At 41.8% G+C, this 23,801-nt stretch overlaps 8 protein-coding genes across 8 annotated transcripts; 4 read left to right on the top strand and 4 right to left on the bottom strand.

The window, feature by feature from the left end:
- Positions 1 to 49: 49 nt before the first annotated feature.
- TTR1_1 (Glutaredoxin) lies at positions 50 to 4,197 on the bottom strand (the record flags this gene model as incomplete). The annotated part of the gene is made up of 6 exons (XM_064819520.1): positions 50 to 1,807; positions 1,877 to 2,037; positions 2,089 to 3,613; positions 3,714 to 3,790; positions 3,863 to 3,931; positions 4,014 to 4,197. 6 exons carry the CDS (start codon positions 4,195 to 4,197, stop codon positions 50 to 52), a joined length of 3,774 nt encoding a protein of 1,257 aa, XP_064679727.1.
- Positions 4,198 to 4,353: 156 nt separating this feature from the next.
- Positions 4,354 to 4,775, bottom strand: ATC70_000100 (uncharacterized protein; the record flags this gene model as incomplete). Its single annotated transcript, XM_064819521.1, has 3 exons — positions 4,354 to 4,502; positions 4,570 to 4,644; positions 4,700 to 4,775. 3 exons carry the CDS (start codon positions 4,773 to 4,775, stop codon positions 4,354 to 4,356), a joined length of 300 nt encoding a protein of 99 aa, XP_064679728.1.
- A 2,728-nt stretch (positions 4,776 to 7,503) lies between these two features.
- ATC70_000101 (uncharacterized protein) lies at positions 7,504 to 8,337 on the top strand (the record flags this gene model as incomplete). The annotated part of the gene is made up of 3 exons (XM_064819522.1): positions 7,504 to 7,698; positions 7,757 to 7,857; positions 7,911 to 8,337. The coding sequence occupies 3 exons, from the start codon at positions 7,504 to 7,506 to the stop codon at positions 8,335 to 8,337; spliced, it is 723 nt and encodes a 240-aa protein (XP_064679729.1).
- Positions 8,338 to 8,730: 393 nt separating this feature from the next.
- Positions 8,731 to 9,765, bottom strand: ATC70_000102 (uncharacterized protein; the record flags this gene model as incomplete). Its single annotated transcript, XM_064819523.1, has 1 exon — positions 8,731 to 9,765. The coding sequence occupies one exon, from the start codon at positions 9,763 to 9,765 to the stop codon at positions 8,731 to 8,733; it is 1,035 nt and encodes a 344-aa protein (XP_064679730.1).
- A 4,336-nt stretch (positions 9,766 to 14,101) lies between these two features.
- Positions 14,102 to 14,944, top strand: ATC70_000103 (uncharacterized protein; the record flags this gene model as incomplete). Its single annotated transcript, XM_064819524.1, has 3 exons — positions 14,102 to 14,296; positions 14,356 to 14,459; positions 14,518 to 14,944. The coding sequence occupies 3 exons, from the start codon at positions 14,102 to 14,104 to the stop codon at positions 14,942 to 14,944; spliced, it is 726 nt and encodes a 241-aa protein (XP_064679731.1).
- A 730-nt stretch (positions 14,945 to 15,674) lies between these two features.
- On the top strand, positions 15,675 to 16,315 carry ATC70_000104 (uncharacterized protein; the record flags this gene model as incomplete). The annotated part of the gene is made up of 2 exons (XM_064819525.1): positions 15,675 to 16,210; positions 16,294 to 16,315. 2 exons carry the CDS (start codon positions 15,675 to 15,677, stop codon positions 16,313 to 16,315), a joined length of 558 nt encoding a protein of 185 aa, XP_064679732.1.
- Positions 16,316 to 17,173: 858 nt separating this feature from the next.
- Positions 17,174 to 18,307, top strand: ATC70_000105 (uncharacterized protein; the record flags this gene model as incomplete). The annotated part of the gene is made up of 1 exon (XM_064819526.1): positions 17,174 to 18,307. One exon carries the CDS (start codon positions 17,174 to 17,176, stop codon positions 18,305 to 18,307), a length of 1,134 nt encoding a protein of 377 aa, XP_064679733.1.
- Positions 18,308 to 19,545: 1,238 nt separating this feature from the next.
- ATC70_000106 (uncharacterized protein) lies at positions 19,546 to 23,743 on the bottom strand (the record flags this gene model as incomplete). The annotated part of the gene is made up of 9 exons (XM_064819527.1): positions 19,546 to 19,988; positions 20,043 to 20,773; positions 20,866 to 21,041; positions 21,101 to 21,523; positions 21,574 to 21,972; positions 22,029 to 22,112; positions 22,192 to 23,471; positions 23,531 to 23,588; positions 23,669 to 23,743. The coding sequence occupies 9 exons, from the start codon at positions 23,741 to 23,743 to the stop codon at positions 19,546 to 19,548; spliced, it is 3,669 nt and encodes a 1,222-aa protein (XP_064679734.1).
- Positions 23,744 to 23,801: the final 58 nt, after the last annotated feature.

Raw genomic sequence — 23,801 nt, forward strand, 5'->3', positions numbered from 1 at the left:
GGAGAGAGAGAGAGAGAGAGAGAGAGAGAGGAAAAGTTTATTCCAAGAGTCACGACGACGACGACGACGACGACATCTCTTTTAAAAGGGCATCACAATCATCTGTACAGTCGAGCTGTCTATCAGAAATCCAGTTCCAATACTCTGTTTCCAGGAGCTGATATTCCACTTGATTCAAGACACGAAATGTAGACAAGAGCTCATAGCGAATAGCACCTAGCCTTTCTCTGGAATAGCCCAATTCAGCTGCCATCCATCGGTGCTGTTTACTTGACCATGCGTAATTGTAGTGTGTGATGCCTTGTCGCGTTGCCTGAAAATCACCGTAGATGCTTTGGTTCACCTTGTCCAGTCCAACCTCTCTCTCTACAGCGTGTTGGATGTCCTTCAGATACACGCCTCTCCACGTAATCGTCATCTGGTTGTTAGTATCGAGAAAGTGTTGATATCTTTGTTGGATGACAAGTTGGTACACTGTAAACAAAATACAAACACACGCCAATACAAACGATACTATGCTTACAAAAGGCGCGCGTTTCATTTGACCGCGGTGCTCATCTGTTGTTGATGGCAGAGATTTCAATCGATTTGCTGGTGGTGGCGTAAGAGGCGGCTGTGTAGTAGCAGCGTGCGCTTGGCGCTGTTGGCGGCTAAATGCTTGCTGAACAATGGGTAGTACACCTGCGATAGTTTCTTGCATGCCTTTGGTGGCTGCCCGATTGACCATGCTCTTGACAAAGATGCTTCGCAGCCACTCGACACCAAGCGAGCACACCAAACGACACGTCGACGCAGTTTCGTATGTGATGCAGTATCTGACGGTGGGAACAAAAGCATCCGCATAGGGTAGATTGGGTGTCTTTGTAGTGACCGATACAACATAGCAGGTGTATTCTTTTTGCCGTATGATTTCTTGCGTTTCCGTCACGTCTGTCTCTTTTGCCTTTACCATGGGATTGGACACAGGCATTGAATATTGCAGTGTGCGTTTGTTGTCCTGCCACTCAGAGACAGTGGGAGGCCCGTAGTTCTTGGATTCATTCAGCTGGGTCCAAATGTCACTATGCTTGAACAAGAGATCGAACACCTGCTTTGCGTTGGCATGAAGAACAACATCAGCTTCCACTTTATCCAGATGCTGGGTACAGTTACAATTCACTTTTTCGGCTGGCTGTTGAACATGAGACGGCAAATCGTGTTCCTGGTCTTGAGATGACATGCGCGGCGTAGATACTCTGGGAGTTGAGGAGGGTGTTGTGCCTGATTTGAGCACTGAGAAGTTCTTCTGGCTCCTGGCAGCTACAGCAGCTAATGCACCCTGAGCAGGAGATCCGCGATGAACAGAGGGTGGAGTTGCTTGAGACGTTTCCTCGTCTGATAGCTTTTGGTGCTGCTGGTTGTCATTACCATCATCAGTGTCGTCCGGGGCATGCGTGGTGGCGGATGAAGAAGCATTGGGCTGCATCATGACAGGCTGTGCTTGTACAGTCAATGGTGTTACGGATGCATACAGTGCGCTGGATGTCGTGACATGACTTGCTGGCGTCTTGTTCTTTTGCAGTTTGGCGCATGTTATATTTCGGATGGTGTCGTATAGTTGTTGCGTGTCTTGTGGATCATGCGATGTTGCATTGCTCACTGCCTGCTTTAGTTTCTCTGCAATCACGTCTGCACTCTCCAACCACAGTCCAAAGCGAATGATTTGCTTTTGCTCCGAGACATTGGCTTCTATCAACATGAGCATGCCATTTGAGTGAGCTGTATTTTCAATGGTGACAGAGTGGACCTTGTGTAAGGGTATAACAATCTATTGCTTCAAGTATCAGTGGAAAAGAAAAAAAAATTCATCCATCAGGGAGCAAGTGCTATAAATTACCATGTTAACACATGTCATGAGTGTACAGCTATAAAACCACAGGTTTCTCCGAGTCAAATAGGCAGTGCCATGATAGCCATACGTAGTCGATTTGCCAGTCGTAGTAATAGCATCATCTGAATTGCCTGTGGATGGTGCACGATACAGTGAGGCAGGAAAGGCTACACTTTTTACTTTAGCACCCACTCTATACACATCACCAACGCACTTACTTTCAATGACAATATCGTCTTGAGGCACATTATAAAACAGCTTTCGAAGCTCTTTCTGTGCTGTCTCCAAGCGAGCCGAGTAGTGGAAAAGAGCTGGCTTTGGCGCATCGGTCTCTAGTTTGTTGGGCCAAACAATCAACTCATTGCTACTACTAGTGCTGTTACTGTTATCAGACACATTCTGATGCAAATCCTCTTCCGAGTTTGAGAAGGCGTTGATCCCTGATGTCAACCAAGGCATGTTCCATGATGACCCGGAGATACTGCTGGTACTCGCATGACTTTTGCTGCTGTCTTGGTGCTGTGGTTGCTTGATATCGATTGCCTTTGTATGGTTGCCTTCACGGATCATCAGTGTCGTCAACGAAGAGGCTGTGGTGGATAGTATGGGCGTCAAGTTCTTTTGCTGAGATCCATCGGGACTAGGTAAAGGAGATGTTGACATTGCGACCAGACGAGGAGAAGAATCGTCTTGTTCTTCTTTATGGATTTGATCATTCATGAGGGCTGCCTTTGGACTCAACAGGAGCTGGGGAGATGTCGGTAATGGCCTGGCTTCGTGGTGTTGCATATTGTATTCAATCGACCATAGCCATTGCTGCATGTCTTGCTCAGTCTCTGCTTGTAGGAAAAAGTTGCATTTTGGGTGTGTCACTTCAAAGCAGTAGCGTCTGTCCAAATCCGTGCACACACGAAAGATGCATTCCGATATGCGAATACGGTCTCCCAGCACAATACAACCCTTTTCCTTGTGAATCGTAGATACAGTGCAAGTGCCCAGCCATCCCTCTTGCAAAAAGAACCACCGTCTCACCCAAGGAGATCGACTCTTGCCATTCATGATGCGACTGTTGAGATAGCCCTGCTTGCCTTTGGATGCTTTTCTGCTGACACCCATCGTGTTTGGATTCAGTTGCTTGGCTGCTAGTGTGGATGACAATGTGGGTGCTGTCTCTTCGTCGCCGCTGTCCATGGTGGTATGGGAAGAAGGCGACACGGCCAGCATGGGGTCGTTGGCAGCTGTTGAGTATTTCTTTAGCGAACGATGGGGTTTGACCTGTGCCATGTATAACTCTTGCAACTCTGTACAACGCCTTTGAACCTTATTTAGCTGGTACTTGCTTGTCAATTTACTCTCATCCAGCCATTGTTTCCAGCCATCTAATTTGGATCGAGCTGCTGTACACGAATAAGCTGATTCATCAATGTCTTCAATATGTGAACGCAAAGCGCCTGAAAAGCATTCAATCAACACTATTTCCAAATTGGCTTTGAATGACACTAACTTGGTAAAATGATCGCTGCTGCTTTTGACGTAGAGTTTTCGCATTTCGTACATTTGAAAAGCATCTTCTCGCAGTGCACTGGCTTCCTTTTGTTTGCTGAGCACGTTATATCGATTGAGTTGTGTTTCGTATTTATCAAGTGTTTTTTCAAACTGCTTTCGACTCTCCTTGAAGGTTTTGAGATCGTGTTTCATCAGCTGTTGCAATGGGCTCAGCAGTATGTCTTGTAGGTCGGATGCCTATGTGTGTGTGTGTGTGTGTGTGTGTGTGTGTGTGTGTGTGTGTGTGTGTGCGTGTGAGAAGTATTGAGCGTTATATTTTGTTTACATATTCACATACCAATTTCATCTTGTATGCAATTGTTGACTGTAACGTGGTAGCAAACGTTGTGACCACATTACCTGCCATCTTGTTATCTGTAGTACTCGAGGGGGTCAGATGAGTGTTGTTTTTTTTTTTTTTTGCTCTGAATACATTGGATGACTCACCTATCAAGGTACCATCAAGACCGCTGAAAAAAGTGCGCTTGCAGAGTGTGCTTGCTTGCGTATTGTGTTCTATATAGCAATGATGGTTGAGTGGTAACGTTAGCGTGTGTGTGTGTGTGCGTGTGTGTGTGTGTACTCTGGATACGCTTACTGTTGATGGCTTCAATGTAATTCTTGAGCGCACGGGTAAATCCATCGATCCATTTTTCAAATTGATCAATTTGCTCTTCCAGATGCAGTACATTGGCTCTCCAAACAGGTGAATCCAATATCACATCTTGTAACGTCAATAGATTGGTAGGAGACGATACAAGAAATGGCACTTGCTCTGTCATGTTTATTTTTTCTGTGTACACAAGGTGAAAGAAAAAAAGGGAAAAAGGAAAAAAAAAAAAAAATCAATGATTATGCAGATATAACAAAAATTTGCCTAGGCGCTTTTATTCAGCAACAACATGATTTAATACAACACTTATATCATAAGAAATGGTTTAGGCCAAAGCCTTTTGAAGAGCACCTGAACGCTCGGCAGCGAGCAAATCATCACAGCCGCCAATGTGCTTTTGGTTGATAAAAATGTTGGGAACAGTTCTTTGACCAGTCTTTTGTTGAAGATAGTCTTGAATGGCAGCACCGTTAGCTATACGTACAAATGTATTCGTCAGCTTGACAGCACCCATAGAGACATATAATCACCATGCACTTACCTTCGTCATCAAGCTCAATGACAAAGAACTCGACACCAAGCTTCTTCAAGACGTCCTTTGCGCGCTTGCAGTAAGCTAATCTCTCCCTGTTAACACGTTGTAACCCTCATACACATACCAGAGTACTTACGACAGTAGGACTTGGAGAAGACAGCGACCTTGTTTTCATTAATAATCTTTTCAACGAGTTCTTGTACTTGAGCCATTTCTTCTTTTGTTAATTGTTTAGATGAAAAAGATCCCATTCACTGGTTTGGAAGCAAAAAAAAAGAAGAGGTTTTATAATGTCAGATAGAGTGTTGTAATCTTAAATTCAATACGTCACATTCAACAAATATAGACTTTTGATTAGTAAACATCATCTACTTGGTAACGTCTTCTTCTCAGTTACTGTGTGAGCGAGGAGATCGTTGTTCTCAATCTACACTATAGCGTATTCAATGGCATTAAACGAGCTCAAGTTGAAGAGCTCTGCAGATGTGGTTTAATATTAACTTGATCAATTACAAGAGCACTAGTCATAAAATGCAATGTCTACACATTTTAAGCTAAGCAGCTTCATTTGCGACAGAGCATTAGCAGCATAATATCATTCAGGCATGATCAATCAAGGCAAATCCATTGCAAATATTATATCAAATGCCATAGCAAGGTCTTGTGCGATAGTTCTTGGGCTATTCTTAGGTTATTTGGATAAAATCATGTTAAGCATAAAAGTAACGCTATCTGTGTTATAGCCCATCATCATGCTGTAGACGGATTGATTTGATTGATCCCAGCACCTACCGCGCAAAATATGAGGAAAGCTTTCCGTTCAATGGCTGTCCTAATTTCATGTAGAACCAGAAGAGAAATCTTTAACATCGCAAGATGAATCCAGAAAATACAAAACTTTGACCCTATGTGTTTCAATCTGAGAAAACAGAATATTGTAAGAATGAAAAATCTCAACGGTATGAAGCAGCACATGAAAGCTCGTCTGGCAACAAAAGCCAAGGTAGGTAATGGATTGAGGGTACGGTTAGTCAAACGCAAATGGTATTAATGGGTTCGCTTGATGTATGGGAGCAAAGAAAAGGCTGCTGCAGGAATCAAAAATGACACAGAGAGTGTTGGCAATAGCGACAGTAACAATATGTATTATAATCACGGTGTCAACTTATAACATGATAAATTTATGGCCCCTAGACGCTTTCAAAGCCTCAGAACGGAAAAAAGTTGATTTCACAAGTATTTTGGTAGACTGGTATTATCAAAAACGAGTGTGTATGCTTTGGATGGGTCTCTATGTTCGCTTCGTTTCGGTGAGAACCAAACTGCACAGCGGCAGCTCGTGCTACTGATTGCTCTTCTGTATCTTTTCAAAATGCTGCTAATTTCGTGTTGACCCTCCACTTGCACATAAAAGCCCTTTATATTATCTGTGGTTCTGATTCTTATGTGATGCTCTACATCCCTATACTCGTAGAGACTACATATACAGGCAAGTATCAAATAGATATTGTCCCTTTTTAGCCAAAAGTGTGCCTAATACAGTAAAATCTAAGTGCATTTGAGCCGCGTTTTCTCGCGTTCAAGGCCGTTTTAGATCGTAAGAATAGTACCAAACAATGGCTCTCATCCAGCAGCTACTTGCTGGCACTTTTACTCAGCTTTTTGGGAATCAAAAAAAACATGGCCAAAATTCGACCAAAAAGCATGAGGTACCCCTCATGGTTTTCATCGAAAATCAAACAATTGCGTTCTTTACCTTGATAACGAAGACTTTTAATATGGTATATCTTGAATCAAAATGTTTCTATGGATCTAATGCAACACCTAAAATCATCTTTGTGGGACCTTGATATGTAAAATCTCGACATTTTGGCCAAACACCTCTTTTCATACTTTTATAAATTGCTCAGTAAGTTTATTCAAAATATCTATCTTGCTTGGTACCATTAGATGCGTCTTGAAAAGTACTCCAAGAAAGTATTAGGAAGCATCGGATAATCATCATGCTTTATAGTCGAATCTGGCAAAATAGTTCAATCAAGTCGAAAAAAGGCAAAATATGTCCAATCTTGAGCAGAAAAAAAATTTGGATTTGAATCTTTATAGTGTTGGGCGGTGTTGCTGCTGGCAGACCAGAATGCCTTCTGATGTTTGGGATGCTGATTAAATAGGGATCATGAATTTGAAAAGACTATCGCTTAGCCTGAGCACACTATTTTGCTTTTGTTGAATACTATCATATGCGGCAACACCGGTCAGTCTGACTCACTACCAAAATATATGTTATCGCAACTCCCTAATCATGATTTGCAGCATTTCAAATAGCTGCCTAATATTGACAAAACACCATCTCCACACGTACAAATGGGCAACGTAAAGCAACGACAAACTAGGCTACAGGCATATGCAACGTAATAGAAAGGGAGAACTGTAAACTTATAGCATTCTGTCTTATATGAATCAATATACCTAATATTGCGCTTAAGCGTCATAAGTACTGAATCAGTAGGCGGTGGTCCTTGAATAATTCCGTATCAAGCCTGTTTATTAAGCCCAAAAAATTGATACAATAACCAAACAGGCCATAAGTACTGTTGAAACATATTTGCGCGCGATATAGTTATACATAAGAGCGGCTGCGTTTTTAGTGCCAAATTAGGTGTGCGTTTTGCTCAAATCGCTCTATTGGCGTGGAGGCTGCGATTTTGTTATAGACCCCTCATACAGTTGAGCGGCAAACTCTCATTATTTCAAGATACGCAATCTTATGCATGAAGAGATCGAGATCCTCAAGCCATCATTGCATATCTTTTCCAAGTGGGAATGACGTGAATTGCTGCATACGTGTTTAGATATTCTAAATTCTCCAAATCGACGAGGTATAAAAATGCTCGGCCATCGCAATGCAACCCATTTATCAACTTGCTCCATTATTTAACAATGTCGCTTGCCTATGTTGTAACAGGTGCTTCTCGTGGCCTTGGTCTTGAATTTGCTAATCAATTGGCTGCCAAGGGTCATACTGTCCTTGCATGCGCTCGCAATCCTGCTAATGCTGCTGGCTTGCAGAAATTACTTGAACACAAACACTGTCATGCCATCACAATGGACACAACAGATCTGGATTCTATCAAGGTAATGTACCAATATTTCTGTGCGTGAATGAACCATACCAACAGCAATCTGTTGTTAGGCTGCGGTTGAACAGATGTCAGAATATGCCCCTCAAGGTATCGATGTTTTGATCAATAACGCTGGTATTGGTGGGGAAAAATCAACCAGGCCCGAGAATCTGTAAGTGTTGTCATATTTGTTCTACATGAGTAACTTACCGACGGGGAGCACAGATTGGACACTGATTTAACAACTCTCTTTCAAACAAATGTGGTTGGTGTATCCAACGTGACAAAGGAACTATTGCCATTACTTCGATTAAGAGGTAAAGATCATGTGAAGAAGATCCTCAACATGTCATCTATCATTGGGTCTATTGAACTCATCAATCAAGTGGCGCCAAAGAATGGTCAACCTGCCTGTAGTATATCGAAAGCTGCCCTAAATATGTACACTAAAATGCTGGCAAATAACCTCGCAAAAGAGAATTTCATTGTATACGCTAGTTATCCCGGGTGGTGTGCTACTGATTTAGGCGGCAAGAATGCACCTGTAAAGGTCAAGGATTCTATCCTGGGTCAATTGGCCAAGCTCGACAGTGCCACTGCCAAAGATAATGGCGGTTTCTTTGATTTCAAAGGAAAGAGTTTACCCTGGTAATGCTTCCTTGAATGATTGCAAAGAATGAATACATTAAAAATACACCCAAAGTGGTTGCGAAGTATCTACAGCCCTCTTTAAACAATGAATAAACTTGCGTGTTTTGTAAATTGAATCAATAAATCAGGGCCGTTATTCTCCACTTGAGATACAGCATCTATAGTTTGCTATATCAATGATATGCTTGGGAATGAAGCATGCTTTTGATACTATATAACAAAAAACAGGCAATACTGTGATATAACAAAAAACAGGCAATACTGTGATTCAACTACAACGTCTCTAGGTATATACTCCTTCACTGGACATAAGGCGTTAACTTGATTTATATGTTTATTAAATGTTGAGCTTATAATTGTATTCAAGTGTAAAGATGGGATCAATGTCCAAGATTTAGTTGCACTTTCCCTTGATACAGCTTTCTTGACAATCAGCTTGTGTGGAACAGCATGCATCCTTTGGGCCTTGTCCATTCTTCTTGCCCTTGAAACCAGCCTTGCATTCAGCACCACCAGTAGGAACAGGTGTAGAAGAGGTCTTGCTAGGAGGTGCAGGACCGTTACAGACACCTTTGACACAGGATTCGAAACAGTCGTCAGAGGTTTCGCAACAATAACCGTTGTAGCCATCTCCTTGGCCAAGACCTGATGAGCCTTTGGTACAGGTGCCAGGAGTAGCAGTAGAGGTGGGAACTGATGTCGTCTTGGTAGGAGGTGCAGGACCATTACAGACACCTTTAATACAGGATTCGAAACAATCGTCAGAGGTTTCGCAACAATAACCGTTGTAGCCATCTCCTTGGCCAAGACCTGATGAGCCTTTGGTACAGGTGCCAGGAGTAGCAGTAGAGGTGGGAACTGATGTCGTCTTGGTAGGAGGTGCAGGACCATTACAGACACCTTTAATACAGGATTCGAAGCAGTCGTCAGAGGTCTTGCAACAATAACCGTTGTAGCCGTCTCCTTGACCAAGACCTGATGAGCCTTTGGTACAGGTGCCAGGAGTAGCAGTAGAGGTGGGAACTGATGTCGTCTTGGTAGGAGGTGCAGGGCCATTACAGACACCTTTAATACAGGATTCGAAGCAGTCGTCAGAGGTCTTGCAACAATAACCGTTGTAGCCATCTCCTTGACCAAGACCTGATGAGCCTTTGGTACAGGTGCCAGGAGTTGTAGTAGGCTTTGTGGATGTAGTTTTTGTGGATGTGGTTTGAGATGTTTTGGTAGGAGGTGCAGGGCCATTACAGACACCTTTTACACAGGATTCAAAGCAATCGTCAGAGGATACGCAACAATAGCCCTTATACCCGTCTCCGTTGTGTTTGCCAGATGAACCAGAGATACAAGTGCCAGCGGCATTAGGAGTAACAGCAGCTTGAACACTGAGAGCAGCAGCAGCCAAAAGAGCTAAAGAGAAAGACAACTTCATTTGTTAAACTGAAAGGATAAGTGTTGATTGAACAAAGCAAAAAGAGTGCAATAATACTTGCTTTATATATGCATTTCAAACTGATTATTTTTAACTCTTGCCTTGTTCTGAAAAGGCATTTCTGATCTTGTAATGTCTATTTAATGGAGTGATTTAATTGAGTCGTGTACCCCTCCTCCCAAGTTTCAACGACACTACTAAATATATTACTTGTGAAGCATAAAATTATGCATTGTACAAGGGAGAGAGGGTCTATTTAAAGCTGTCCAGAAATGGGGCAAGAGGGATTTGGGCATGAAAATCAACTTAAGTTTGGACAACTCTGTATTATAAACACAAATCAAGTGTCAATTCACGGCAGTCATTGTATCCTAAATGTATTTTGTCTAACATTACAGAGATTTTCCTTCTATTCTGAAATGTGGAATGCTTGATTTTTTGGTTATCGTGATAACGAATTTGATGGTGGTTTCAGATACATTTATACGGTTATCATTATTTTCAAATTGATGCTTCAATTCATGAGCGCTGATTCGACATGAGTTACATTTAGAAAGTGTGAGAGTGGATTGATATCAGAAACAACTTTCAGCAAAATCTAGTATAATACCAGGCCTTGCAGGCAAACCTCTCAATTGCACGCAGCCTAGATTCAACATTCTGAAGCTCAATTACTCCTCAATGAATCTGACGAAATTGATCTACGATTTTAATTGATATTATAAAAAGCATCATTGTCGAGCGAAAAGAGTATACACTCTAATATATCCCGGTCTGACTATTTTTAAGCATATTGTGTAACAGGTTTTCTTGTAAACGTTGTTGTAACCAGAGTGCAAGAGAAAGAATACAGTTTGAAATTGTACTAAGTTGCGACATTCCCAATCAGGGAATTCTTCCAATAATAGATCTTTTTCTCCTGCAATGTTTTACAAGCAATGATGTTTGTAACCTGTGCAAATGCTCTCTAAACTTTATATTTTCAAAAAAAAAAATCTCTGCATTCCATTCGATGTTTCAATGTAGTAGATTGTAGCCTCAGCAGTGTATATGCCCACAGCGTCCAGACTCTCGATTTGCTAGCTTTTCCAGTAGTTCAACTGGATTTGGAATGAATGTAAATGAAGATGTGCATCATCCAGAACCCTATTTTAAAGGATCGTCATGAGCAATGTTTCTTGTGCCGCTCATAAAAAACCATTCGCGAACATTACTGCAATTTTTCACAGCATTTGAATGTTAACATATTCCCATGGAAGCTTAATTGAGACAGGTTTATATCCAAGCTATTTCTAAATGTCAATAAAAAATCCTCCATATCCAACTTGATTCAGAAGAGGGACGTCTTATTCGTTCCTCAATGAAGTGCGTTGCTAATTTTACTGCAAACAAAGTTTGCTTAAATTTCGTAATAATTCATCATAATATACGCAACCAATCGAATTATGAGCTGATGGCATTCGCACACTGTGAGATTTTTATAGAATATCCTGGACCAAACAAGTGCAGGGTCTGTTCTGATATTAGGGTTCATGCAAATGCATAGGGCACAAAAATAGAATCCAAAATCATCGGCATGGCTTCCAGATGGTTTATTTTGGGTACGGTGCTGACATGCAGTGTAATCCCTGCTCTGAACTATGTGCGAACTACCTTTATCGGAAGCAAATGTAAATTTAGAGATTAGCACTAGGGAGAGCAGCGTGATTTACGGATTCAGGGCGAGACTGAAATCACCCAGTGCTTGGATACTGGTTCAATCCCCGCTGATGCCTGAGGCAAAATTGTCCTCAATGACCTCCATTTGACAAAAAAAAAATCCTTCTATTGATTTTTCTCTTGCAACACCATATGCAAGCTATATAGCTTTTTGAGAAGTTTAAATACATCTATAAATTCCCTATCAAATGATACTAAAAACTCTACTATGTTCCACCAAAATTATTTCCTAAATTGGCAGAATTAAAAAAGACTTATTTGTTCGAAAAGTCTAGTTTCGCTTTAGTGAACATCTGAAATTACATCTTTTTATGATAAATCGAACTTTTAGCCATTGATTTCACTAGTTCATGTCATGGTAAAAACAGTCGTTTTTGAGGTGAAAAACGCGATAGACTGATTTTTGAGAAAATCCATGAGGTACCCCTCATGGAAATTATGGAGGATTTGGGTCAATAATTTTCGACCTAAAAAAAAAAAAAATATCGAGATAATGCTATCGCAAGCACGTACTAGTCCAGAGAAATCGTTTAGTACCATGCTTAGGATCTACAACAGCTTGTGGAGGGCAATATTGGCATTTGAATATCATTTGTTTTGTTGTATTTTGATCTATTGCTTACTCAAGAGTGGTAAAATCGATACAGTGCGCGATCCAAGTCGACCGCATACATTCATCTCCACGTTATGCACTTTGTAAAGATGAGGATTTTCTTCATAGTTTAGCTTTGAAGTGAATCAACGAGGTATTTAGTGCTGGTTCTTGCTTCTTGAGCAACAAATTGCAGCCAAGTTAAGTGGGCTTAACAAGTACATGTCTTGAGTCAAGATTGATGCTACCAGCGTTACGAATCATACAAGAAATATTATTTATGTACATGGAATGGGAATTGCAAAGCGCGCCGAAGCGTGTTTGTTGATGCGACTCATGACAACAGAAACAGTTTCGCCATTAAAGTATACGATCCTTTCGATACTTTGGGTGGTTTCCTGACCTACGCTTTACTTCGGTGGCAACCAACCTACGTTCAAACAGCTCGCGCTGCCGCAGGCCTTTGGCTAATATCACAAAGTTTATATAGCTAAAATGTTAGAAGAACCCGATATAAAATCACTAATCATATGAACGTTTATGCTTTGGATGGGTCTCTACGTTCGCTTCGCTTCGGTGAGAACCAAACTGCACAGCGGCAGCTCGTACTACTGATTGCTCTTGTGTATCTTTTCAAAATGCTGCTAATTTCGTGTTGATCCTCCACTTGCACATAAAAACCCTTTATATTATCTGTGGTTTTGATTCTTATGTGATGCTCTACATCCCTATACTCATAGAGACTACATATACAGGCAAGTATCAAATAGATATTGTCCCTTTTTAGCCAAAAGTGTGCCTAATACAGCAAAATCTAAGTGCATTTGAGCCGCGTTTTCTCGCGTTCAAGGCCGTTTTAGATCGTAAGAATAGTACCAAACAATGGCTCTCATCCAGCAGCTACTTGCTGGCACTTTTACTCATGGTTTTCATTAAAAATCAAACGATTGCGTTCTTCACCTTGATAACGAAGACTTTTAATATTGTATATCTTGAATCAAAATGTTTCTATCGATCCAACGCAACACCTAAAATCATCTTTGTGGGACCTTGATATGTAAAATCTCGACATTTTGGCCAAACACCTCTTTTCATACTTTTATAGATTGCTCAGTAAGTTTATTCAAAATATCTATCTTGCTTGGTACCATTAGATGCGTCTTGAAAAGTATTCCAAGAAAGCTTAAGAAAGCATCGGATAGTCATCATGTTTTATATAGTCGAATATTACAAAATAGTTCAATCGAGTCGAAAGTTATCAAGATTTGGCCAATCTGGAACAGACTATGGCCTGGATTTGAATTAATTTTGGCTTATGGGTAGGTTGGCAAACTCAATGCCCTTTTCATTATGTAGGCAATGCCGTAATAGATGCTTTTGAAGCGTATGGAAAGTAGGTGGCAAATTACATAGTGCTATTATTAGCGATGCTATTCTTCTTGCATTCTATATTTAATAGCGCCAGTCTACCAAAATACTTGTCAAATCAACTTCTTTTCTTTTTTTGAGGCTTTGAAAGTATCTAAGGATTGAACATTAATTATATAATATGATACTTTGGTATGTTGGATTGCTGTATTCAACTCAGCAGAATTCAGTCTCTATCTCCATTCGTTTTCTTCAAATCTCGATAACGATAAGATCTACTAAAAGAAATATACGCTCTGAACTGCGTTTTGACTTGTCCGGGTGCTCAGGACAGTGCTACATAACTCTTCCAACTTGAATATCAATTCATTATATAAGCAACATTTCGAATTCGTTGTAGGCAGCGATCTTTGACTCTTACCCTATCCCAAATATGAGCATGTCTACCATGTCCTCCTACTGCTATTTAAGCGGCTACTGCTCAACCTCGCTTTAAGTCAACTCAAAACGGCCTATCAAAAGAGATATCCATAAGCATGAATGGACTGATGCGAAATGACGGATAAAATCCAACCGCTTCCGTGTCTTGAAGCTAGTTGTATATAAAGAAAACAACTGCAGGAAATAATCGATCGTTGATTCTTATGTATCATTAGAATGCCTCTCACATATGTTATTACAGGCGCTTCTCGTGGCCTTGGCCTTGAATTTGTCAAGCAATTAGCTGCCAAGGGAAATACTATTTTTGCTTGTGCTCGTAACCCTGACACCGCTGATCGCCTGGAGAAGTATGTGGATAATAAGCACGTCTTTGCTGTCAAGTTGGATACCACGGATTATGAATCTATCAAGGTAAAGTGACATTAGCACTGATGTAGACGTAGCAACTGAAAAATGCATTTGCAACATAGGCTGCAGTTGAGCAAATTAGTAACATGGCTCCTCAGGGAATTGACGTCTTGATCAACAATGCTGGAATTGCTAGCGAAAAGCCTGACAGAGTACCCGAAAACATGTAGGTTTGAATAGTATAACAAGAGGCCCAGGCCCTCCATCTAATGCAATCTGTGTAGATTGGAGAGTGATTTAATGCACATTCTCCACACAAACGTCATTGGCACCTCTAACGTGACAAAGGAGTTCTTGCCATTGCTCCAAAAGCGTGGTGCGGATCATGTCAAGAAGATTGTCAACATCTCTTCTCTTCTTGGATCCATTGAGCTCATCAATCAAGCTTCCCCTACTGGTACTATGCCTTCTTACAGCATCTCAAAGGCTGCTCTCAATATGTACACTAAAATGCTTTCCAACAACCTTGCCAAAAACAACTTTATCGTTTACAGCAGTCATCCTGGATGGGTCAAGACAGAGGCTGGCGGCGAAGAGGCTCCTGTAGAAGTCGAGGACTCCATTAGCGGTCAGTTGAACATACTTGATCAGGTTACTGCTAAAGACAATGGCGCTTTTCTGGATTGGGAAGGAAATGCCGTTCCTTGGTAAAGATCAAGCATACAATCCGTTTTCATACAATAAACAATCACTGGCTTGTATCAAGACGACATGTGCATGAACTGCTCTTGGGTTTCTGCTTGAACGATCGACAGTATACCATAACATATTTGAGTCGATCTGTATAAAGCAGGGGAGGCATGATTATTGACACAGATTGATTGCGACATTTCCATGCAAGAAATGTACCACCTTCCCCGCATTTTCGACAATTAACTATATCAAGCAAACTGGATCCATAAGTGGATCGAGCCCTCTTAAAGTTTGTATATTGAAAAGAACCAAACAATGAGTGCTTTTGCGATTAGAGTTCATTTGGGTTTTCCGCGGCGAATACATGTCCAATTGATTTCCACAAGTGCATTATAGAGTTTGATGTTTATGCAGGCTAAAATGTGGGGGGGGGGAATGTCATGAGAAATCTGGGAACTTATTACAAATTACATGAGACTCTTTTTGTTGATTAATAATGAGCGCTATGCCCTCGATAGAGATGACTAGCTCTACGCTGTCAGATGTATAGAGAAGAGCTGTGCAAAGAATGTTGCAGTGCAAATGAAATATACCAAATCAAGAAGAATGTAAACGTTCGTCGGGTAAATGATTACACACTTTATTCGAGATAAAAAAAGTAACATTGCTTTGTATGTGCGTGTGTTGTGTGTGTGTGTGTGTGTGTGTGTACGAAATTAAAAAAATCTTTTTTTCGACTCAATAAAATATGCTACTATTCGTCTTGAGCTATGTCTTGATAGGCATTCTATTCTATTTTGAATATAGATATGAATCGTCTCGCACAACAACTACGCTACAGACTTCAGCAGATGACAGAGGCACCACTCGCCTTTTATTGATAATGTGGTTCTTGGCTTTGGTTATCTCGCCTCTGTGGATACTACTCACGGTGGCCGCCATGCCACTGGTGTTCAACTGGATTGGCCTCAGTCTTATTTTGCTTGCAATCGGCTTGCTCAGATGGACAACCTATGTCAACCCATTTTATTTACGTGCCATGGCAACAACAGACGATCACTTTATCTGCACGGATGGTCCATACAAGACGATTCGCCATCCTGGTTACTTGGCCTTTTTATTGGCCTGGATGGGATTTGGGTTCATGACCAATAACTGGATCTCGTTTGTCATGGTCACTGTGTTGATGCTCTGGGGATATCTGCTTCGTATTTTGGCAGAAGAGCAAATGATGTTGGATCGATTTGGCGTGGATTATCAGCAATACATGAACGAATCTTACAGGTAAATAGACAGGAGCTCATAATTTACTGCCTTGTTTGTTTGTTTGAGATGGGCCCTAATCTCTTGTTTGCTTTTTTGTTTAGATTGATGCCATTCATTTTTTAAGTTTCTCTCTCTCTCTCCCTTTGCAGTAATACCCAATAAAAAATGGTGTTTAAGCGACAGTGCGATATGACTTGTGTGGATCTGCTATTATATGGCCCCAAGTTCGGAGAGCAATGATGCAGATGATCAGGCATTTGACATGTTTCTGAAACTTGCACACACACACACACACACACACACCATCCAGATGACCCTAACCTTAGCTGTACTGAAAGTGAAATATGTGATATATATCCTTTTAGCGTGAAGATCTGTGAAGAATAGTTTGGCACTATCTCATTTTTAGTGCGTTTCTCTTGGCCAACAGAGGAAATGTTTCTGTTGCACAAACTATGTTTATAGCAAGATGCATTGGTGTAACTCAATCAAACAATTAGAGATACACACAGGGTGCGCTGGCAGAAATGTGCGCAAAATAGCAGATCAAAGGCCCTGTAGAACGTCCAGCTTGCCGTCAGTAACAAGGTATGCTGGCACATTTGGTAAAACTTGATGAATCTCAAACCACCTATGACAATCTCTCTACTTCAAACCCGGGGTATCAGAATAAGGCAATTCTGATAAGCTGCCATTTATGATATTCTCAGTTTCAACATTTGGCTCTAACTAACTCCCTTCCCTCCCTCCCCCCCCCCCAATTGTGATATCATTCAACCCTCTGATTGGATTGATAGCACTTTTTGAAGTAGAGTATATTTCAAGAAATAACAATTAGCCACTATCTGCCTGGTACCTGAACAATGATTTCACGTGGAACCCGATAGCCATGAAAAAAAGTATATAAAGACCTGAAATTTCCCATTGAAATGGGCTTATTTAACTTTTATATATCACTCATTTTCCGTTACTACTACCAACATGCTTTCAAAGTCATCTTGTATATCTGTTCAACTACTGGAGCCCACTATCTACGTGGAACCCAACTCTGACATTTGCAACGTGGTGCGTGGTACCATCAACATCAACCTGCCCAAGACGACAACAGTTAAATCCATCTCGGTTCGTTTTGATGGTAAAATGGAAACAAAGAGTTACAGCTTCGATTCTATGGATGCTGGTGGATTCGCACAAAAGAAGCCCTTGGCTCGTCAACGTCTCGTCTTGTATCCTACCATGGAACAGGTGGATGCCAATCGCCCTCTTGTCATGAACGCAGGCCTGACTCAGTTTGGTTTTGAAATGCAAATCCCATCCAAGTTGCCTGAAACCATTGATTGCGCAGATGTCAAAGTGAGCTATCATGTCACTGCTGTCATGGAATATCAAAGCAACTCCTTCTTGCGTGTGGGTCGTAGCAGTACTGTCAAGGAGTTTGCCAAGCAAGCTGTCCGTGTGGCTCGCTTACCTTATGAAAACATCTTGGGTGGTGATAGCATGTCTGATCCCATTGACTCTCGTACACACAAGTCTGCCTGGCTCCACTATCAAATTTTGGTAGATAAGAAGGCTGTTGCACTCGGCTCGGAATTGCCCATCACCTTCCGTATGCTGCCTACACACAGCGGAGTCTCTGTGGACCGTGTTGCCATTCAAATGTTGGAGCGTCGTGATTTATTCAGAGAATCTACGCATACAAGCCATTCAGTGCACTCCATTCTCCCGTCAGCTACCAACAAGACCACTATTCCTACCACGGCTCTATCTGAACCTTGGGAAGGCACTGTCAAATATAATATTCCTGAAGGCAAATCCCTTGTTCACTCAACACAAGAATATTCCGACTTTAATGTCAGTCATACCTTGCTTGTCTCTATCGCTCTTTCTGTTCCCGGCACAGGCCGTTTTACGGCTAGTCGTGTTCAAAAGATGGTGACATTCCAAGCCCATATTGACATCTTGGATAAAACTATCGGTGAATTGGACTCCCTCAAGTTGCCTACCTATGACTCTCCTCCTCCATTCGACAACTCTGATTATGTTTTTGGTGAATATGATCGCAAGTTTGCTGACCCACCAGCCTACTCTGAGATTTATGCCACTGAGCACAACTAAGATGGCCACTTGTACATTTATACATAGTAGAATATATACCCTCCTGTTTAATAGACTTTTGCATATACACAATAAACACACTTTGACGCATGTTTAACCTTTTTCAAATTAAATGCCAATTTAAACCTCTATCAAGAGTTTAGTCCATGAAAATGGGGGGGTTTTTTTTTTCAATCAAAAAGTCCAGATATACCTAAATTAGTTTTTGATCGCATAGATTACGAGTAGAGATAACACTTAATTTGAGCGCCTCAACGTTCCTTACTGCATAAAGATCTCCGTATGAAATCTCTTGTTCCAAAATCATTAATAATCTAAAGTCAATGGCATTTCGGCTTGAAGATAAATATATGAATTACACTGTGTTGTAGTAGAAACTTTGTAGCACTGGATATTCTGGAAAGTAGTAAATTTCTCACGGAAAAGTTTATTTGCATGATTTATTGTCGATTTGATTTCGCTCAGGGCATCTTCTGTTCTATTAAGGATTTGATGATGTGAATGATCAATGTAGTTTATATGTCTCTCTCTCTCTCTCTCTCTCTCTCTCTCTCTCTCTTAATTGGAATGGCGTGGATGGCAGCATCACATATCTAAGCTCCTGATTACTTGACGGAAACAAGGTTTATCCATTAAATCGCATTTCATCTCAATTGATCGCTTGATGGGAATCTGAGTAGAAAGCATTGATGCCACTGTTCTAATCTCTGGCCATTGACAGCCTTGGGATACTGCGTAAACCCCCCCCCTCTTTTGCGAGGACTAAACATGTGTAACAAACCCTGCCGTTTCATCCATTCGAAATGACGCCTGTAACCAACATGTTTAGATTTCACTATGAAGGTCTCGCAGGCGTAGTTTCAGGGGGGTTCTCTAGAATCCACATATTCACCTTGGATTTTACACACTATCATAGTAAAAACTCTTTGATTTCATGAAAAAAAAATAAAAAAAAAAATCATAAGGTACCCTTCCTGCTTTCCAGCCTTTTCTTTGGTGATGGTTTTCAGGTCCCACAGACGCTTTGTGTAGTCTATTCAAAATGACAAACATATAGATACAAGGCGTCCATCTTGACCAAGCTACCCGTTTTTTTTTTTTTTTTTTTTATTTTATTTCCGAGTGGAATGATCTTCTTTCGCAGGCACAAAAGACAATGTGCAGCTGTGTCGAGCATTCGTACTAAACAAATGCGCTTGGCAAAATGAGACCTTTATTCGTGCGATAAATATGTACAATTAAACAAAAGCATTTGGCCAAATCTCTTCAATCATGGGATTGCTCATCAAACCCTTGATGAATCCTCTCCAGACAGCACTCTTTGTAACACGGTCATCCCACGTAGCAAATTGAGTACCATCTACATCCTGAGGGTAACGGTGGTCTTGTAGCTTTTGTTTCTTTTTGGTAGCAGCATTCTCCTTATCAATCACCAACGCCTCGAAAAACCATCTTCCAAGTGTTTTGACAGTTTCGTATCGATTTTGCATCAACACGAGACAGTCGCTTGCAAAGACGCCCAATGTTTGGCCTTGAAAGAAAGACATGTTCTGCTCTGCACAAGACTCAAGACGAGAGGGAAGCACATCTTGCAATAGACAGCGCAGGAGATTGACGCAGCTGTTGTGTGTGTTTGCTGAATAGAGTAACGGGGTGGTGACGAGGCAAGAACCCAGTTCAGCTGAAAAATAGGGTCAATACTGTGCCAAACTCCATCATGTATACCAAACTCTACCTGCTCTGACAGCACCGCCTGATCTGCCGGCCTCCAGCACTTGATCTACAATCATACCGACAAACCAATGTCCTCCTCCAATTTCCAAGGCAGTTTCAAACAAGACCATATCCAGGTAATGCGACACCACTTGCATCTTGGACGGCGGCTGGTCATCCCATAGCGAGTTTGTGTCTGCATCCACATCACTCATAAACATGGATCGACCACTCTTGACAATGTATTTAAACATCAACTCTGCCTTTTCGAACAAGGTGCTTGGTGTCACGCCTGTGGTCACTGTCTCCAGGAACAAGACGGAATGGTCTTCAGTGAGTTTGTTGTTGTTGTTGTTGTGGATGTACTGCATCAATTCAGACATGTCTTGGGCCAGTTTGGCGTTACTTGCTTCCTCGTCGTCTTTGGATGCAAACGCAGCCTCCTGTCGCTTGAACTCTAGCAGCGACTCTAAGGACCCCAGAACCGGATGCAAGTTGAAATCGCGCGCGAGCGATGTATCTGACATGATCAACTGGCGAAGACTAGCAAGTGCAACGGCTGAATGGCCGCTCAAAAGTTCCTGGCAGAGGTAGTTGAATACACCGTACAGGGCAAAGTTGAGGAATCTCTTTTGAAAGTATGAAATCAGGCCCATGAATGCGTCTTGGTCCATGTGTTGATGGACGTGCAACAAGATGCTGCGTTGCATGATGGTTGGCACAATGTGGAGTAGTTCTTGAGGCGTCGATGTTCTGTCAAGTGGTGTTAGTAGCTTGTATTGCCTGCATTCTCCACCTACAAAAAAAAAAAAAAAAAAAAAAAAAAAAAAAAAAAAAAAAATTACCTCAGCAGCTCATCAGAGACACCATCGCCGCCTGCCAAGGCATTCATCCAACGATTGACCAAAGACTCCATGGATGCGTCCTCCACATCCACACCATATATCACTGGACACTCGTCAAAATAAGTGTACAAGAGCCCTTGTTTATCCTGAAAGACCTTGCTGATGTCTCGACAGAGCTGCAAGTTTAAATAGTGTTGGTTCTCTATATACCTATATGCTACATGCGCACACTTGCCTTAAACTTCTTGACAACCGAGACAGCAAAACTCCAAATGTTGCCAAACTTACTATACAGCAATTGCACACCGTCCAGCTCGTCCTCGCCTTCGATTCTTCTGGTAGTAGACTCATCCTCGGGTTCTAGTTCGTAATCTGCGGGATTCCATCGCGTGCAAATATTTTCCAAAGGGCCCAACAAGTCTGCGGGGGTATACAATTGAAGAATCAAGTCAACACTGCAAGGACATTCGGAAAGTGCATCACACATCTTGGCGAGTGCGTAGAAATCATTAGCAGCACTCTTTTGTTTCAACAGGCTCAGCACAAAATCAATGATTTTGCGCAAATGAATAGGAGACACCAATCCAATGTGCAATAGCTCGGTGAGTGCAGAAAACGACAAGTTGGTGGTAAGGGCTTCGCATCGAGCATCAATGTTCTACAGTGCCATGTCAGCAGACCCTATTGTATCTGACCTCTGCAACTTACTTGATCTATGGCACTGATGGGCGTCATCTTATCGACCGTCTCTTCCATGTCCATCATGTCACTCTTTTTCGTCAAGTCAGCTGCTACACTGGACCTCACAAAACCGTAGCGCTCGCAGACATTGACAATGTTGGTGAAAATGTCGTTGCTGCTGATGGATCGGATGGATTTCGTCAGTGTAGGTGTATTGAGATTGGATGTGTAGCTCATGTCGTTGATCATCTTCATGATATCGTCGTCGTCGTCGTTTTCATCCTGTCCAAATGCTATTTTATCGACGAGCAGAGAGGACATGGAATCAGGGGCGTAAAACTCGGAGCAACAAGCAGGTGGGCTGCATGCGTTGATCAATCCGCTGAATGCCTTGAGCTCCTTGAGAGACGCCTCAAACGAGTTGAACTATTGCACCCTATCAATAGACTGCCATGACGTCTCTTGCTTATTGCTCTACTTACCTCGCCTTCAGCAATCGCTTTTTCAGTCATAAAGTCGTTGTTCTCCTGCTTTTTGCTCTGCAATTTCTCTAATAAATGGGGCAGCTGGATTTTCAAGCGTCAATACAAGACACTTTTTTTTTTTTTTTTTTTTTTTTGGAAAAAAACTGACTCTGAGGCCTACCTTGACTAATACGAGACTCTTCCACAAGAGTCGATTGGTTGCCACTAATGCATTGCAATTCTTGTCCTGGTCGTCATTGTCCTTTGCACTCGCGGTTGTAGAAGGAAGATTTTGACAGCTGGTATTGAGTGAAGCTTCTCGTAATCCCGTCAGTGCAGTAAGCCAGATCTCCAGAAAGAATGACTCATCAAACGATCCCTTGATGGTTTGCAGTTTCAACAGGTGATCAATGATGTATTCATCGTCCAATGCTGGTCTGATCTGTACCATGTGGTATAACAATCCCATGAGCCCAGCGCTTGGCATGGCTCTTGCTGTACCCTCATCTTCCAATTCGTGGTATTTCATATGAACAGCCATGCGTCTCTCCAAGTCTCTGTCTGTCAGTCGTTGAATCAGCAGCAGCAGTTTCTGAATGTGTGGGTTTTGCGATGCTGCCGAGGATGGACTGCTACCGCTGTCATGCTTGTTGGCCTCTAATTTTGCTTGACACTGCACCCAAGGCTCATGATCCACTTCCATAGCACCTGCTTGGCGTCGCTGGTTGTTTCTCACTTGGAAAATACGCTTGGAATCTCTCTTCTCGATCAGTTGAATCATGATTTGTGCAGCCAGTGCAGCATTGTCGATTTCAACTGTCTTTCTGCTGTTGGCCTTTTTATCCGTGTCCATTGGATCTGCCATGTGTGTGTCTTTGACAGCTAAAGGTGGATCGTCGTCATCCATGATCCTCTGTGTATTGTCCATGTCCAGTGTGGCATCTGCATCGTAGTTCATGGATTGTTGCGATTGGAACGAGAATTGGGAATCGAAAGGCTGTGCGTTCGTATTGCTGTCGTTGTGAAATGAAAGGGCAGATGTCACTGTGGCAGGTGTTTGTGCGATCGGTTGAGTGTAGTAGTTGGGATAAAGACCCACAGCGACAAGATGTGACAAGAGCTGAAATACGTTGGCAAGTATATTGACCCAGGGATTGTCTTTTCCCTTTTGTAGATCAGAGACAATGTCGTCCGTGCTGAAATCGAGTAATTCGGGTAGTAATTTCAGTAGAAATGACCACTGATAGGGATTTCTGCTGGCTGTGGACTCCCCAAAAGGTATCAGCTTGGAAAGGAATGTGGTGGACATGACGATGGGGTTCATCTTTGCTGTAGTAGTACTGGTGGTGATGGAGTCATTATCCATCAGTGAGGGTTTACCTGTGGTTGCAAAAGTGAGGTACGATTCGATTAAAGGATCAGATACTCGGGTGAATGAAAATAGACATGTCAACAGTAGGTCTGCGACGAAGTGAGTGGTGTGTGTGTGTGAATGCTGATCTACAATGTGCAGTACTCACCACTGAGTTCTGTTTCTAGGTTTCCTGCCTCCATGCACTCTCGAGTAGGTTCTATCCACTATGGAAGAAAAAAAAAAAAGGCATGAGTATTGTATATCGCATGTGGTTTGTACAACTCTTTTTTTTTTTTTTTTTTACCTGCTCAGGTGTAAATGCATGCAAAAAAGCATAGCGAAGAACTGCTTCCAGTTGATCTGATGGATTCGTCATCATGAATAGAAAACTGGACAAAAAGGATAGCTGCTTGTTTGTCCCTCACTCTCTCACTCGC

The sequence above is a fragment of the Mucor velutinosus genome (assembly GCF_035048745.1).
Source record: "Mucor velutinosus strain NIH1002 chromosome Unknown tig00000034, whole genome shotgun sequence".
Lineage (NCBI taxonomy): Eukaryota > Fungi > Mucoromycota > Mucoromycetes > Mucorales > Mucoraceae > Mucor > Mucor velutinosus.